At 34.8% G+C, this 17,746-nt stretch overlaps 1 protein-coding gene across 1 annotated transcript in view; it reads right to left on the reverse strand.

Annotated features, from left to right (window-relative positions):
* Positions 1-856: 856 nt before the first annotated feature.
* The window catches only part of LOC144970236 (28S rRNA (cytosine-C(5))-methyltransferase-like), a 35,071-nt gene continuing 18,181 nt past the window's right edge, over positions 857-17,746 (reverse strand). The window contains exons 7-9 of the mRNA XM_078909671.1: positions 7,926-8,041; positions 6,656-6,834; positions 857-1,876 (exon numbers count right to left, since the gene is read on the reverse strand). Coding sequence (XP_078765797.1) covers positions 963-1,876; positions 6,656-6,834; positions 7,926-8,041 — 1,209 coding nt within the window. The 3' untranslated portion in view covers positions 857-962. The remainder of the gene's footprint in view (positions 1,877-6,655; positions 6,835-7,925; positions 8,042-17,746) is intronic.

A 17,746-nucleotide genomic window follows, 5' to 3' on the forward strand; every position in this document is an offset into this window, starting at 1 on the left:
GTGTGTGCATACAGTATATTTGTGCACACACACACACACTACATTGCCGTTTCTCATAACCGACACCTCTCTGCTTATTCTTATACTTATGCCTTTTCAATGCCACGTGCCATGATTTGTTAATGGTTAGCTAAGAGGGTACCTGGGTACCTGAATGTTGTAATACAGCAACACTGCCCCCCCCCTCCCTGCCCCCAACCCTAGCACACACAAACCAACCCCTTGTAATATTTCATGTATAAAGTTATCTCTTTCAATACATCAATGAAGTAAATAAATATTGAAGTTCCCTTTAATCATCCTCGAGTATAAATTTGTCCTAGGGGATATTCCAAGGGAAAAATGGAATAACCCAGGTGTTAGCCAAAGAGCAGCGAATTGAGCTATGGTAATGGTAAGGTGGTTTGCTGAGGGCCACATAATGCAGTGGATATTCCAACTAGGTATCTTTTGGGTAGGAAGCAAAGACCATACTGCTGAGCCACACTGCCTCCCCAACCAGTTCTCCCTCTCCCATTCCCCTCAAGTTGATATGGCAAGGCACGGTTTCCTTGAACTTTTTTGCAAGTCCTGAGCAGTTAGGAAAACCGCTGGAGTGTATTCAATAAAATATTTTACTCATTTTGTGCTTTTCCTTTCTTTGCTGTTCACGAATTTACTCAATTGTAGTCCTTCAGAAGCATAATGCACATGGAGTTGGAATTTATACCAGTTATTATTATGTTGTACGGATGGTAATAATTGTTTGTTTCCCTCTTTGATAGGACACTCTGACAGATTTAAAAGCCAATTATCTAATCACTGCTAAAATAGTAGTGGACAAAGTGAGCAGAAAAAAAAAAATCCAAACTGACTCTTATGGATTAAAAACAATTTTTTTATTTTCTTATAGTCAAGTACTTTACTTATTGAGCTAATGAGCCTCCCAATTTTCATAGCCAGTAAGCCAGTTTTCTAACAATTTACATTGTTTCATCACCATCATCTTTTTCCTTTTTCTTTTTCTTCTTTTTCTTTCTTCTACCTTCTGCATTGTCCACAATATTTTCATATTCAATATTTTCGGTTAATTTCTCATCAACATCTTTGCTGTGTTTTTTCTTTTTCCTTTTCTTCTCAGTAGGGAGAGGCGTATTGTCTGATAATGCATTTGCACCCTCCGAAACATCTTCATCTTTCTTATTTCTTTTCTTTTTCTTTCTTTTAGCCATATCTTTAAAGTCTTCATCTTCCTCTGCCTTCTTTTTTCTTTTTCTTATATTTTCTGACACATCGTCTGCATCATCATCTTCCTTATCCAGTTCTTTCTTTCTGTCTTTTATTTCCTCGCAATTTGATTCTGGACAAGAAGTTTCATTTTCATCCTCAGAAAGATGCCTTTTCTTTTTCTTCTTTTTAGTAGTGTAATGACAACTCTGTCCTACTTTTGATCCATTTGCACTACATGTTTCGATCTTTTCAACTTCAACAAAACTTTCATTGGACTTATCAACTACATTCTCACTTATATCATTTTCACAGTCAGACTTCACAGCTTTCTTAATTCTTTCAAAACATGCCACAAAAAATCCTGCGGAAAGGTGATCCTCTGGTGAGACTCGTAAAAAACTTGAGTGATGCAAAAAACTCTTCATACCACGACTATTTGGCCAGCTTGGTAGAACTGGCAGAAATTGAAAGAGGTGTTTTACATTATACATGACCTCTTCTACAACTTCCTCATTTTCCTGATGAGAGGTAGAACAGGTGGAGTAAACGACTCGTTGAACATTTGGAAACCGTAAAGCATGTTTGAGTAGTGATATCTGGTACCGTTTCAAAGCATGTAATCGCTCAAGAGGGACTTCTTGTCTATATGATGTTCCTGTGGGCATGCCTGAATAAAGAAAAAAAATTGGGTGGAAAAAAAATTACTCAAAAGCAGAAATTAATCAAGCAAATCCAATATGATTTGATGTTTTCTTCTTTTAAGTAAAATATAATGTCTAATTATGAAAAAAAAATAAATTTAAAAGTAAAAGTAAATTCAAGGGACATGGCAGCAATATCAGAAATGCTTGTCAACCATTTGAAAAGATTTATCATATTTTCCCCAAAATTTATACTAATTTTCTTATATTTTCCCCCCAAAAATCATATTTTCAAGATGTGCAACCACCCAAAATTTCAAATGTAACATTTGCTGAATTTATGGAGACTTATCAAGCTAGTAGAAGCAAGGAAAAGCCTGCATTTCCTATGGCAATCATCTGTCTGTCAACTCAGATTCTCATCCAGGTGGAGACAATATTTAATGACCTTCAACTATTTATCATTATTTACCATTTTTGTTGCATTTAGCATATTTTAGTCAACATTCTCATATGATCATATTTTGGACCTCAAAGCGTATCAAAATATGAGAAATCATACTGGTTGGCAAGCCTGCGTTTAAATGAATAAATCAGAAAAAAAAATATTTGTTCTATTTTAGGATACACGAATAGTCAGTGGTTAAAAGACAGGTTTGATAAATATATAACCAAGAAATAAGGTCGACCCCTGACATTTTTCCGACTATACATGGCCGGAATAAGTACCCCCATCATACCATCAGATCTGCCAACTTGAACTTTTAAAAATTCATTGTCATAAGAGGAAAAGAATACAGACACTTTAACTAACTTTTAGAAAGAAACAATTCATCCCATTAAGGAATAATGTTTTTAAGTAAAAAAATACTTAAAGACTTTCTTAATAATCGAATACAAAGAATCATTGTCAATGGGGTGGAGTCGGATTTTAAGAATGTAATTAGCGGTGTACCCCAAGGAAGCGTATTGGGACCACTTTTATTTCTTTTATATATAAATGATTTACCATGTGGCATAAATTCAGCCTGCAAACTGTTTGCAGATGATACGAAGATCTATAGTACAACTGAACACCATAACATTCTACAAAATGATATATTTTCAATTTTCAAATGGTCTACAACATGGCATTTGGATTTTAATGTTTCGGAATGTAAAGTATTACATACAGGAAAAAATAATCCATGTCATAATTATTTTACCGATACTTCTATGTCAAATCTACTTTCCGTTGTGCCTTATGAAAAGGATGTGGAAGTTACTTTTGATTCATTTTTTAATTTTGATGTACATATTGATAATTGTGTAAGCCGTGCAAACAGAATGATGGAAATAATATATACAGTCGACTCTCCGCTTAATCGCACACCCTCGGGAGTTCAGGGGCGGGGGGGCTTTTTCTTTTAAAATTTCTCTTTTTATTCATGCTTCATCGACCACAAAGAGTGAGATCATTCTTTGTAGGAATGGTAATCGTGAAGTGTCGATTGTAGTACAGCCCCGTCTCGTCTGCAGTGTAAATGTCATTAAATTCGTACTGCTGAAGAAGTTTCAAAACTTGTCACTCTATTGGCTGGCAGAACAGACATCAGCATCATGTTTTTCGTCATGTTCTTTTTCAAGCAAGATATTCTGTCCATCTTTCCATCTTGAGAGCCGGCTTTCTAATGGGGAGAAAGACTTGCCTTAATTTTATGCCAGTTCAGTCGACTTTTGAGTGTATCAATGTAGATCAATCAAAAGATGAGACCCGAGTACTCCCTGTAATTCTTTCTTATTGTTCACGGCTCAGTAGAGGCAAACAATGCACAGGTAGAGAATTGCAATCGAGTTGTCAGACAATGTAAACAAACACACGGCATTGGGTGGACTGCGATCTTGTTTCACACCTTGTGATGCAGACAGCGAGTTCTTAGTCAATTAGTCCGTCGTGTCAGGTAATCCTTTGATGTCAGTTAACAAGCATTGCACGTCTGACCTAGTCGGGGGTCAGAGGGACAGTGGAATTGCGTTGACGGGAAAGCTTTTTTCGCGAGTGATACGATATTAACATGCTGAACTTGTTCAATATGAAACAGAATTTCATTACCTTTTTTAATTGTATTTTTTAAAGATATTTTTCTCAAATCAAGATGGAATCAAGATGTAGCGTTTGTCACAGTAAAGATTGTTCACAATTAACTTACTAAATTTTATTTTATTAAGAACTGAATTCATCTCACTCCAGTTATATTTCGGTAGGCTTAGATAAACTTTACCTTCTAATATTAGATCGTCTTTCCTTTTATAGCCTTCCCTCGAATTAATTTCTAATTAGTGAATACTTTTCGTTCTACATTCTGTCACGTAGCCACTTATTATAAAAGCTGATAGGTCTAACATTTGACACTCACTTTCTCTCCACAATCTATGCCGGACGGCCAGTCGCTCTATTCCTTATATATATTGGAAGATTTTTATCTTTTGGGACTTTGTGGATATTATATCTACACCATTAAGACGCCGGAGCTTTTAACTTTGATTGTATAATCTTCAAGGATCAAACCCGAGCCCGCTGTCAAAGGACTACACAATAACCTCTTACCAATTGCCTGGAAGTGGAATTTTACGAGTCCGATCCTGTTATCAGAGGAATAGATCATCCAAGCCCATCAACTGCCTGGAAACGTAAACTTATGAACCTGACATATTATCATAAGTTACGTAAAATATTCATATCTCTATTTGTAACTGCCACGATCACTGTTTATCTCTTTTAATTAAATTTCATCATTATTTTTATTTCATTGTAAACAAATCGTTAATTGTTTTTCATTTATAGTAACTAGTAAATTCTGGGGCCTCATTCTACATATATCTTTATGCATAGTCGAGTAGCTCTTTACTCACTTGAGACCATGACAGCGTTTGTATATAGAAAAAATTCCGTTTTTCGGGAATGTGTAGCGTATAAGCGGAGTGTGCGATTAACCGATGTGCGGTTAAGCGGAGTGAACTGTAGAACCTTTTTAAGTCTTGATAAAACCACATTTTTATATTTGTATAAATCGCTCATTCGACCAATTCTAGAATACGGAAATTGCATCTGGAGCCCATATATAAAAGACAATCTATTTGTATTGAAAGTGTACAGAGGAGAGCGACCAAAAAAGATTTATGCAATACAGTATTTATCTTGAAAGGTTAGAATTTCTTGACTTACCAAGTTTGAAATATAGAAGAATTCGTAGGGATTTAATTCAGGTTTATAGATTGGTACATGGTCTGGATAGGATAGACTTTTCTGATTTTTTTTCATATTCTAATATTACTTTTACTAGAGGGGACAAGTTTAAGATTTTTGTCTCAAGATGCAAAACAAACATAAGACAAAACTGGTTTGGTATTCATATTGTCCAGAAATGGAACAAAGAATGCAAAATCTATGGATTATTTCAAGGTGTTAGTAGACAGGGAATTATATGATAGGAGATTTATATATGACGAATAATACTTGTTTGCACTGGCTTTCAATCTTGTATGTATATATTATGCATTGATATATTATTATTATGGTTATCTTCTATATGCGTGCGTGTGTGTGTGTGTGTGTGTGTGTGTATGTGTGTGTATGCTTTGCATGTCACAGTTAAAGATATATGCTTGTACACCACATATACATGAGTACATTTAAGTTGAAATACTATCTTTACCACGTGTATCATTATTTTAATCTTTAATCAATAGATTTATGGCATTACTATTAATATTAAGGGCATTCAAGGGATTTTATCCTATTTTGCCCTATACCATATGTTATGTTATGTTAAATATGTGCCCTCTGACAACAAAATTTCATTTCCAACTAGTTTTATTAAATATACAAGAAATGTATGGACAGATCTGAACTTTAAGCAAAAATTCAGAGTGTTCTGTAGGAAAAGGTGTGCCTGGAACATCCATTACAATTTTAACTATTGAGGTTCAGTCAATTTCATAGTGCATTAAAAAAACTGTCCTATAACATTTTTTTCTTAACCCATTGCGGCCCAAATCGCCCGTAATCGCCCGCTCAAAAAACATCTCAAACAGTCCAAATCGCCCGATATCGCCCACCAGGTACCCAGCATCTTTGAACCCATAAACTAAAAACGTGTGTAGAACCACTTCTTTTTATTTAGAAAACGAAAGCAGAGAAAGAGTGAAAGTGAAACTAGAAATTTCCTGATCGTTTTTATCTCAATTCGTTTGTCTGCTGTGATTTTTTGAAGTTTGTCGACCAAATCGCTTGTGGTAACGTCCTTTTTTTTTTCTTTTTTTTTTTTTTGCTGGAATAGCGTTTGAATTCCTCAATTCTCGGGCTTGATCAACGTTTTTTAATGGATAGTGATGATGATAGTGCTCATTCAGACACTGAATCAGACATTGAGGTTGAGTTGGATGCGTATTTTGATGACATTGACAATAGGTTTCATGTGTTTTAATATTATTACATATTTTTCAACTTTAATATTTTTTTTCAAATCAAAATATGAATCAATAGTCCAAAACAATACATCAAATTAAAGGCCATTCATTCTTCTTTCCAAAACAGCTTTTATTTTGTTTCTAGCATGCCTCACATTCTTGCAATTAATTTTTTAATGAAGTGTACTATGACATTTGGAAGAGTTATCTCCCCTCGCATGGTCTGTGAGAGACATTTTTTCAGATTATGCCCGGCCAGCAATGAGTTAAGGAATTTTGCTATGACTCATTGTCATTCTAATTTTGTTCGTAATCTACAGGTCTTGACGTAATTTGAAAATTGTTGAGGTTTATACCTGTACAACTGCAGGAAGGATCCAAAAGAATCATGGTTATGTCTGACACTTCATCACTGTCTGCTGAAAGTGTCAAGAAATCTTGTGCAAAAGTCTCTACACAAGTAGTGCCAGTCCTCTGAAGGAGGGAGTTCATTGTGGACACACGTTTGGCATCACGATCCAAAGCTATCACACGCCTGAGGAAGAATATAATAAAAATATTTTATGAGCTTTGATTTAATGACAGTCAAACTTTGCATCTCTAACCCTTTTTATAGGCTTGAAAATCAGATTTTAAAAAAACGTTAAGTTAAAGTTATCAAAATACCTACTTAAGGCCACAGTATTGAGCATTAGATGCAGGAATTTAGAGCACTTGAATTAAACATAGTGCAGACACGAGAATGCAAACAATCTGAACCTTTAAAAAAATCGTTCCTGGTGTGATTTTTACAGATTGAGTATTGTCTTTTTAATTCTTGGCTTGTTTGTTGCAATTTTCTTTAAATAACAAAAAGATGACCACAGATGTACAAGACTTTGACTGTTATATTGAACATATAGGAATTAAATTTATGCAGATAATTTATTCACATCCCTCCTATGTCTGAAATCCCTCACCTTTCAATCTTATTACGAGCCAGTACGATTTTTTAAACCATAAATTTTTAGGGGTTATAAAATGATACGGATTTCAGATCTTGAGACATACTTGGTAGCATGGTCCTGCTCTAACTGTAACAAAAATGGTACATAAATATCCAAGAGTACTAGCCAACTAAAAGTGTCTTTTATTACAAAGTCAAATTTTCTGACGGAAGATCTATTATATCAAATAAATTTTGTTATCTGGTCTGTCGATCAGAAAGTCGACATAAAGCCTAGGGTAAATATATAGATTAAGCTGGAGAGGACAAGTGCTGATAGTCAACAAATGGCCATAAAATAATAGTGATAGATATATTGTGAATGTTGAACAACATTTCCAATTCACAAATGACTGTGTCCAAGGCATCAGGGTTTTGTGAAAAACAGCAAGTCATTATTTAATAAAATGTATAGAGGTAGAAAGAGAGGGTGATGGAAGTGGGTGCATGCAATCTGTAAACACTAGCATATCTCTCAGTAGCTCATTCTAAAAGTTTTGTAAAGCAGTAAATAACATCAAAAGTTTATCTGAAGGTTCGATTAAAGGGTAACATATAAATATAATGAGAAGTAAGGAATTAGGTTTGCCTTTACGTCCATTCTTAATGTTAGTTTTGTTTTCTTGCTTTCTAATACATACCCTTGATCTCCCATTAAAGAAGCAAGATGACTGGTCTTATTACCAGGGGCAGCACAACAATCAAGTACCACTGAACCTGGTTGGGGATTCAAAACATGGGCAGGGACGCAGCTGGCCTGAAGTGAAAGAGACATTTAAGTAGGATCTCATTTTTATAAATAAAAGAAATATATTGTCAACGAGTAATATATAAGAATAAGTACTAATTATGTAAAATAATAATAATAATAATAATAATAATAATAATAATAATAATAATAATAATAAATATAATAATATGATGATGATGATGATGATGATGATGATGATGATGATGATGATGATGATGATGATGATGATATGATAATGATGATGATAGATTGATGATAGATGATGATGATGAATGAGATGATGAATAATGATAATAATAATAATAATATGATAGTAATATAATAATAATAATATATGTATATATGTAGTAATAGTAGTATAAGTAGTAGTGTAGTAGTAGTAGTATTAGTAGTAGTACTAGTAGTACTAGTAGTAGTATTATTAGTAGTAGTAGTAGTAGTAGTAGTAGTAGTAGTAGTTGTAGTTATAGTAGAGAGCTGCGCTGGTGGAACCCATACTTAGCTTCTTAAACTGTTCATTCGGTTGGACAGAAAAAGAAAAAAAACTTAACGCTTACCGTCAAAAGCAGTTTAGATTTGAAGATGCATTTGTTTTCTATAAAAAAACATTCGGTACAAGACAATCCTTGATGATTTTCAAAAGTTGTGTTTGAAATTATTTCGCAAATTTTTCATGATTCATTCCCCGCGAAATCGTGGGGGCTTACGTCTGTTTCCATGAAGCCGCTGCCAAAAAGACAGGTTTTTAAAAAAGTTACTTTGGAAAAAGTTTGCGAAAAGAAGTGTCACTAGATATGCAATCTGGTGCATGAAATGATTTATTAGCGTGATAAGTGCATTAAAAATGGCCATAAAAATTGCGGCGCAAAATTTGTTTTTGAAGCGGGTGGAATACTCTCTCTCTCTATTTGCTTATATTTCTTTATGCCCTCTTTCCTTCTTTCTTTCTTTCTCTCCCTACGTTCTCCCCTCCCTCTCTCTCTCCTCTTTCTCTCTCTTTTACCCTCTTCTCTCCCCCCCCCCCCTCTCTCTCTATTTAATGTCCTTTGCACACATGTAGCCATAAGCCCTTCAAAGTTGGGAACAGGAATAGAACCATGAGCAGTTATATAATTGAGCGAATTTATACAATCGTTATACTATACTTTTCCGCAATTGCTTGCTATCCTTTAGATAGTTTACAGTATTGTAAAGTACTTTTGCCTTACAAAAAACAGGTGCTTAGTAAAACCAAATTGGTTTTATTTTATTTCAAAGACACAAGGGCAAATTATTAAAAAGTGGAACAGGATAGACCAGCTGTAAGACATGACAGGTCTGGCCCACAAGGAGAAATGAAAAAAAATATATCCCATATAAGAGGCACATTCGTACAACATACTATAATAATATGAAGTTTTATACCACATTAGGCAAAGTTCCCAAAAAGGTCTCACACTGTCCATACTTAAAGAACATCACATAGTCTGATATTTTTACTTTCGAACTTTTTGGCTGATATTGAAATTGTACCGTGTAAATCCAACAATCAATCAGCTAATTTATACTCTTTAATAATTCCTTTATCACCTGAAACATGCTTGTTGAGAGCTAAATAACCATGTCGCTAATGGATTTTAGTTTTTGTGTTTGTTTATTTGTTTTTAAGATTTTTACAGCGCTTGCGACACATGAAGGCATTATCAGCGCCAGTAAAAAGGAAGAAAATGGGATTGTAAAAAGTTCTAGAATTACAATTGAAACACCCAAGAGAAAGTAAGTCAAAGGGGAACTGGGAACATATAGGGATCAGATGTAGATTCCAAGAGCATACCACCAATGTACTTAGTTTGAAATCCGGACACAAGCACAAGATCCAACAAAGAGGAATACACTCAAATACTTACATTATACATTGAAAAAAAGCACATATATTTAATAATTAACATACACAACAGAGAGATGATTTACAAGGAAAAAACATCATCTTCCAAAACAAGAACTATGCATTTGACTGTTTCCCTTCCGGCCAGGGCCAGGACAAAACCAAGTAATCCCATTCCAAGACAAAGCCAGAAAGCATGTTTGAAAACATATAAGGGGATAGAAGACACATTAAGTGTCTCTCTACCCGCAGTTAGTGTGTGTGGCCAGAGTAACATTTTTAAACCATTTGTAATTTGAAGAAAAAAACAAACTGATTATTTTACAAACACACCCATAAGTTTGATGTTAAACAAGATTACTGATCAACGAATTCATTGATTACATCTTTATTCAGTTTACAAGATAAAAAATATGGAATAAAAACAGGAAATGGAAGAAACAACATTGTACTGTAAGAATTAACGTTAGAAAATACTAAAGAACAATCCTGTAATTTACTGTTAGCCAATATAAACAAATACAAATTAAAGTAAAGGCTCTTCAAGTGGCCCAAAACGATGCTAATAAATTCATTTTCTAAAAGGAAAGGCCTCTAGTCTAGTTGCAGTGGTGACCAGTTGTGACCACTTGATCAAAGAATATGGTGTAAAATTTGTTAACCCTAACAACAAACTTCATTTTTTTTTTTTTATTAATTTTTTTTTTTTTTTCAGTTGATAACATTCAAGTAATCTAAATACAATATTAAAAAAAAAAAATCAGTATTGTCTATATCATTAGGTACCACAATAGACGTCATTTTTGTGGCAGAAAAAAACCTATATATTTTGCATCACGCGTCGAGAAAAGGACTTTTTAAATAGGGTCATTCAACCATTCATACCTTGGCCATTAAAAAAAGTACAAAGCTAAATTTGGTATAATCTTAAAGTGGAAGGTTTCAGCTTTATTCCTATACCACATCAAAAATAAAAAATGGACATTAAAGGTTCAAAAATCCCGTTTTAAAACTTTACAACAGCTTAAAATCCCGAATATTATTGATATAAATTTTGAACCGAGTCTATCTAAAAGACAAACATCTTATCTCTATTTCTACCAATTTGTTTTATTGAAGGTTGTTTAATGGCCGAGGTATCGCATTTTTAAAAAGCCCACCAAATCATTGTTTTCAACTTTGGGTGTTATCGGATTATTTTACACCCATTGTAGCTTGTAACAGCACTCAAAATACTGTGAGAATGAGATCTCAAATTATTGACAAAAAGAAAAGAGTTCACGACAACCACATGAATATTTTATTAAAGTACCTTCATAGTTTATGTTTTAGATAGTTTAAAACAAAATGAATACAATAAATGTTGTTATTTCAATTGATAATTCGGGTCGGTAAGTGGGTATGTTTTAACGATGGAACAGCCTAAATAAACCCCTCATTTTTCCGGTTTATATTAACTATATTAACATGTGTAATCTTTTTTGGATGACTTTCTAGCCTTGATTTTCATTGATCGACGTTTTGTTTCTATCTGGTTTGTCTCTCAATGTTTATTTATTTGTTGCTAAACAAAAAACACAGGGCTAATTTATACACACACTCTCCACTCATGGCGGCCATGTTGTTGCTATGACAAAATGATTGTTTGACCTTGTTAGAACTGAAGTAGATTTTTACGGTTGAAGGTGTAATGTCGTTTTTAAAACAATTGCATATGAATACCCACTACTTGTAGTTTATAAATAGAAAAAAGACACACAATGATTCATCCCAATGTGTTAGAAAATTGAAAAAGCATTGCTATTGTTTATTTTATTTGGGAAAAGTGGTACTTGTAATGGTTATAAGATTGGAAAAATAAGACTTCGAAGTGCCACTTCGTTTTCTAACAGTTTTTTTTTCTGATGCTTTCATGATAGTGATAGACTATGTATAGGAACAATAAGAGTTACTAATGGATTCTTTTTTTTGGTATGTTTTTGTTTTAAATCGGGAAAAGATGTAAATTTAAGACGAGAAAAGAAGCAAATAAAGAGATCTTTTATTCAGTTTTGGTTTTGGTGAGATTTGCGATACCTCAATTCGTACAATACTTGCCTCTCAAGCAAAGGGACGTTAGTCATAAATAATCCTGTGGCTAGGTCTTTAGGTTGTGTGTGGTTGAAAATACTTTATTTCAGACTTGCGTCCTATCTAAAGGGTAGCAGTTCATTCGGTAACACATAAATCACGATACAGTCACGCGTCATAGACCTTAAGGAGCTAAAAGACTTTGTGGTGGCAGGGGTTTGAGGGCGCAAAAGACACACCTGTTGGGCACAAGCGCATGATTCTGTATGAGAGGAGAACACTCTCCTGCCAACGTATATATCGATTCGATACCCTCCTAATAACATACAAAGAGATGATTTACAGTGGAAAAATTCATCCCTCATTATAGGAATAATACATTTTAATGCACCCTTTCCGTTAAGGATCCCAGAGAGGACCAAGGCAAAACCAAGCAATATAATTACCAGACAAGTCCATAAAGTAGAATAGAAGTGAAAACAGACGTTGCGGAAGTAAAAACATTATGTATTGAGATTATAGGGGTTTCTTAAGAGGCTGATTAATTATTTTATGCTGCTGGTTCGAACAGTGTGCTTATCTTTCATGATTTAATGTTGAATTTTGAGAAGGAAATATTGACTTTACCAAAAAGTTAAGATGATTTTTGAATTCAGCAGGTCCAGTTTCCTATAGCTTGTAATAATTTTCTTCTATCTTCATTATTTTGAGAGATATTTAATCTTTAATACATTTTGCTCGTGATTATAGCTTTTTTTCTGCCAACATGCAAAATTGCGTGGTTCCTGATGTTCACTTCTTTATTTTTCAAAGACCATTTGAAGAAAATGTCTGAAAAAAATTGGATCTCTTCCCTGGAGTACTCACTACCTGTTGACGTGAATTACATGTCATTTTGTATGATCATTATGTTAATATAGTATATGAAATATATGCTATTTCGTCATGCTGGAGGCCAAAACATTTACTTTCGCGAGTGTTTTGGGGAATTTTCAACAGACAGTAGATTTAGGAAAAAATTTGTGTCTGGTTCAAATCTTGTTATATTTTATTTACCTAGTCATTCTGCTTTAAAATTGTGTATCACAAGTATGATAAATCCATTCAGTGGTTAGTTACATGACGTCAAAGTTGGAATATTTTCTTAAATCAATTGGCACGCAAAAAAATTCTAAGTTCTTGGAAAATGAATTTGCTCTCAATTTCTTATTTATGTATGGATTTTCAAAATTTAAAGTGTTTTCCCTGACTATCAGAATGCTTTATGAATATAGTCAGAAAAGTCAATTTTAAATAGTCTCTTGTGGTACCTAATACTGGCCCCCACGGATATATGCAAAAAAATATCCCAAATTATGCGGGAGAAATTGCAAATTATGCGGGGGGAAAAAGGCAAATTATGCAAGGGAAATTACAAATTATGCAAAACAAGAAAAAAGTAATAAATAACTGTCTAAATTTTTCCATTGCTTTATTTACATTATTTAACCAATTCAAAATTAAAGAACTACAACGCAAATTCAAAACTTAATTTTTTGTTGTAGCACAGACAAGCTAGATGTCGAAGAGACGTTGTGCTAAGACTCCTGCGCCTGTCTGACAATATCAGATTGTAAACAGAAAAACTGCGCTCAACATCAGCGCTGTTGATCGTGGTGTATATGAACCACTTGGCACAAGCAGCCGAAGCTGGCACTTCATCAGAAATGGACTGCCAAAAAATGTGGCGCGTCAACAGAAGAGGTGATGGAGTTCTTCACCGCGAGGGGCCCAAGCTGCTGGGTGTACCTCTTGATCTCCTCCTCGGGTACAGTTTTCAGCTTTGTGAGGCTCTCAAGTTGATCCCAAGGTGGAGACAGGAGCAGCTTAGCAGGGTAGATCTCAAGAAGACGAATCAAATCGTACACTTGGAATCAGGGTTGCCAGATTAATTTCAGGCATTCTGCCAACTGGATTTTAAAAATCTGCCAAATACCACAAAAAACTGCCAAACCGTACTATTTATAGTACCCCCTTTGAAAACTCATCAGTTTTGTTAAACAAAAAATTCTCAAGGCCGATGTCATAATTTTTTTTTTCATTTCCCAAGTTAAAAAAAAATGAATAATACATAAAAATTGCCATGGAAAACGTGAAGTAGACCCATACATTCATCCCTAGGCCTCGGAAAATAAAATCTGCCAAACTGATTTTTCTCTGCCAGACGACTTCAAATTCTGCCAAAAAAGGACATTTGGCAGAAAATCTGCTAAATTGGAAACCCTGCTTGGAATTGGAATAGCCATTTAAAGTTAAATGGAAGTCACTGTCACGTATTTGGGAACATCGTCGGACTTTTTTGGTTTCATGTTTCTTCATACAATGGTCATAAATTCACGCTAAAAAACATAGTTTGCATAATTATGCGGTAAAAGGTGAATTATGCGGCCGCATTGCGGTAAGTGGCAAATTATGCGGCCGCACTGGTCGCGTTTTCCTGGGGGGCCAGCTAATATCATGTTCATTAACTGAATCCCAATTTATTTCAGTATTTGAAATACGTTTTTTGTGGTACCATCTGGGGCAATTATCACACCCCAACCATTGTTCAGCTTCTTTAGATTTATATTTATTTAAACATACAGAACACTTGTTGGTTACCACTATATTTTCCTTCCCCTTTGAAGCATCATTCTCTTCAAATGAGCCCTTTTTCTTTTGTTTCTTTGTTTATTTTTCTCTATCCTTGGCGTCTTTTCAAGTAAAAATTCACCAACTTTCCATTTGTTATAAAGAACATCATCTAGATCGTAGCCTTCCTCAAATCTACGCCGATAGTGTGTTTTCATTTCCTCTGTGATGATGATGTTCTCTATCACTGCAAGAGTAATCAGTTGTGATGGGGTTGCAGGATTCATCACTACAGTGACATATGATACATGTGGTGGTGGTGATGGTGAAGATGAAAATGGAAAATATGATTGTGGTAATGATGATGATGATGATGATACTTCACATAGGTACCACAAGCCAATTTTTCAAAGTACTCAGAGAGTGAATATAGTGACATATTCATACAGAAATTGTAAATACAAGAACAACAAACTTTATTTGAAAAAAATCGAACAAGAAATAAATGAGATATGAATTTTTAAAGTTTTATTCGGACTTAGTATTTTTTTGGTCCGTTCAGACTTCAGTTTTCAGTCATTTTGAACATGGAATAAAATAATAAAATAAAATGATTCATAGGATATGATTACATAAATTACATCTATGCATAGGTCAGTTTGAGGATAAAAGAAAACAATATTGTAACATCAAAAATGTAAAAGAAAATCACAGTTACAAAACTTCAAAAATTCCTTCGGACTTAGATAAAAAAGGCAAAATTCTGCTCCGCCAGAGCTCAAAAGCATGTTTTCTCGAAGTCATAGTGTAACTTTTAGATGAACCAGAAGGTCAAAATTCAAGGAATCTACAAACATTGCTGTGTAGATAATACCCAATTTTTTTAAAACAATTTGTTCATTGAATTTCAATTTTATACTGTGTCGAAAGGGGTATGACAAGCAAAATTGCCTATTTCTCGAGAAAACGAGAGGAAATGTTAAAAATTGATATACAAATTGTCGAAAAATCATAACGACTGAAGCTACAAAGCTGAATAATATATCAAATTAAAGGCATTTTACGCTCTGTTCATTAAAGTATTTAACAATACTGTATATTGGACTTGTTAATTGACATGAGTTATTTTATTCTGAAAATGAAAGAAAAATTCGCGAGAAATGTTGAATATTTGAATCCAAATCGTCATAAAATGATAACCAATTAAGCTACAAAGCTGTATAATATATCAAATTAACATGAATTTTATGCTCTGTGCATTTAAATCATGAACAGTACTGTATCATGACTTATTAAAGTTAAATTCATTGATTTATTTTGAGACTGAAACCAGATTTTAAAAATTACTCGTTACTTTTGTCACGGTACTTAGTTAACACTAGACGAACTTGGAGAAAGCTCTAGAAGCTGCAATAAACGGGAGTAAAGGGTCTTCATATTCCCTGTTACTTGAATTTTCTCCCCCAGACAAAACTTCCTATATCTTATTTGGGAGCGTAAACATTCAAGAGGGTTTGGTCTTTCCATTAATGCATCTAGATCCTCCTTTGTTCTGCAGACTCCACCGCTACTAATCAAGTCATCCATTATGACAATCTTCTTCTCGGAAGCCTTGACTAGCTTTTCATCTTTTCTTCTCTTGTTTTCTTTCAGTCGCAGCTTTATCTTTTCAATTACTGCTTTGTGTTCTTCTTTGCTTCTCTTTTTCCATTTTGGAGCGAGTCTTATGGCTTTTGCAATCAGCTTCTGTCTCATAATGTCACTTTGACGTCTTATGTAGGATGAGGTTTTGTTACGCTTCCACATATTGAGACTGCTACGTAAGTGGAGGGAGGCATGCCTTCTCTTGTACATGTCAAAATCTAAGTCCCCAAAGAGACGCTCCCCTGTTAAGTTGGTCAGTGGGCAGGTGTCTAGAATTTGCTGTACTTCTTCATCAATCTCCCCTCCAAAAACACCCCCCTCCAAAAAGTCATGCAGCTGTCGTTCGTAGACAATAAAACATTGCTGTGTGATCTGCTGGATGAAGATTGTGACTTTGTTGATGTCATATGAGCCTGATCTTAAGTGCTGGAGGATAAAAGATTGTGATGCAAAGTCTTCAAACACAGGTGAAGATAAAAATAAGTCAAAATCATCTGACATCCATGATTGAAAGGTGTGGTTCATGAGTCTAACGTACTTTGGAAACTGGCCGTACGGTTTTGAGCTCTTCATCAAGTTCCAGTAAGGTGTGGAGAGCATTTCATTGTAAAATGCCAGAGCTGCTATAAACTCTAAAATATTGTGGTCAGAAATGTCCAACAGAATGCTTTCTAGTTTTTGATTTGAATTTGAACAGAATTCTGTCAAGAATGCCTGGATGTCCTCTTGGTGGTAGAGGAGAGCGGTTGCATTTTCAAAGAGGTTGTTGAACCTGTTGCTACGATAGCTGGTGAATAGAGACGTCTTTTGCCGTGATGTCAGGAAAGTCAACCATTCTTCGCGACAGCCACTCTTTTCATCTCCCCTTGGGCCTAAAACCTCTGCAGTAGTGCGGAGAGCGCGGTTTACTGCAGGCTCATTATTTTGAGCAAATGATGAAAATTTCACACTGTTATCGCGTCCCAATCTGGTACCACTTCCTTTCACTTCAAACTCCATGTTGTTGGCAGCATCAGTAGCAGCAGAACTCAGCCCTAGAAGGAAGTGAGCATTGCAGAAGAGAAAATGTGTTGACGTTTCTTCTCCTAACAGATCACTCTTATAAGCTGCCATCTTATTGTCGAAACACTTCATCACTGCAGCCCTATCTGACATAAGACATTTCAATTTGCTAATCATTTCCTTGTAAATGATGTCTTCTTCCAAATGTGGCTCTTCTGAACAGTCGAGGGCTGTCTCTGCCAAATTCTTGAAGGCCTGAATGGTTGTCTCCAACAGAGTTTGTGAGTCGTCACTTGGGATTTCACTGTATCCAAGGAATAAAGTTTTCCCATTGTCCAACTGAACATGTTTCTCCAGGTAGCGTTTTTTCTGCCTGCTTGTTCCATCCGTAGCATAGGTGAAGTGGCTGCTAGAGAGAAGAGAATCAGTAATGTGATGATTTGATATCACTAAAGCTTCACTCATGAAGTTGAGGGCAGATGAAGGGGAGGGCAAATCTTCATCACGAAGTTCTGTAGAAA

The sequence above is a fragment of the Berghia stephanieae genome, chromosome 4 (genome assembly GCF_034508935.2).
Source record: "Berghia stephanieae isolate SIO BIC M18660-M18661 chromosome 4, UCSD_Bste_1.3, whole genome shotgun sequence".
In the NCBI taxonomy this organism is placed as follows: Eukaryota; Metazoa; Mollusca; class Gastropoda; order Nudibranchia; family Aeolidiidae; genus Berghia; species Berghia stephanieae.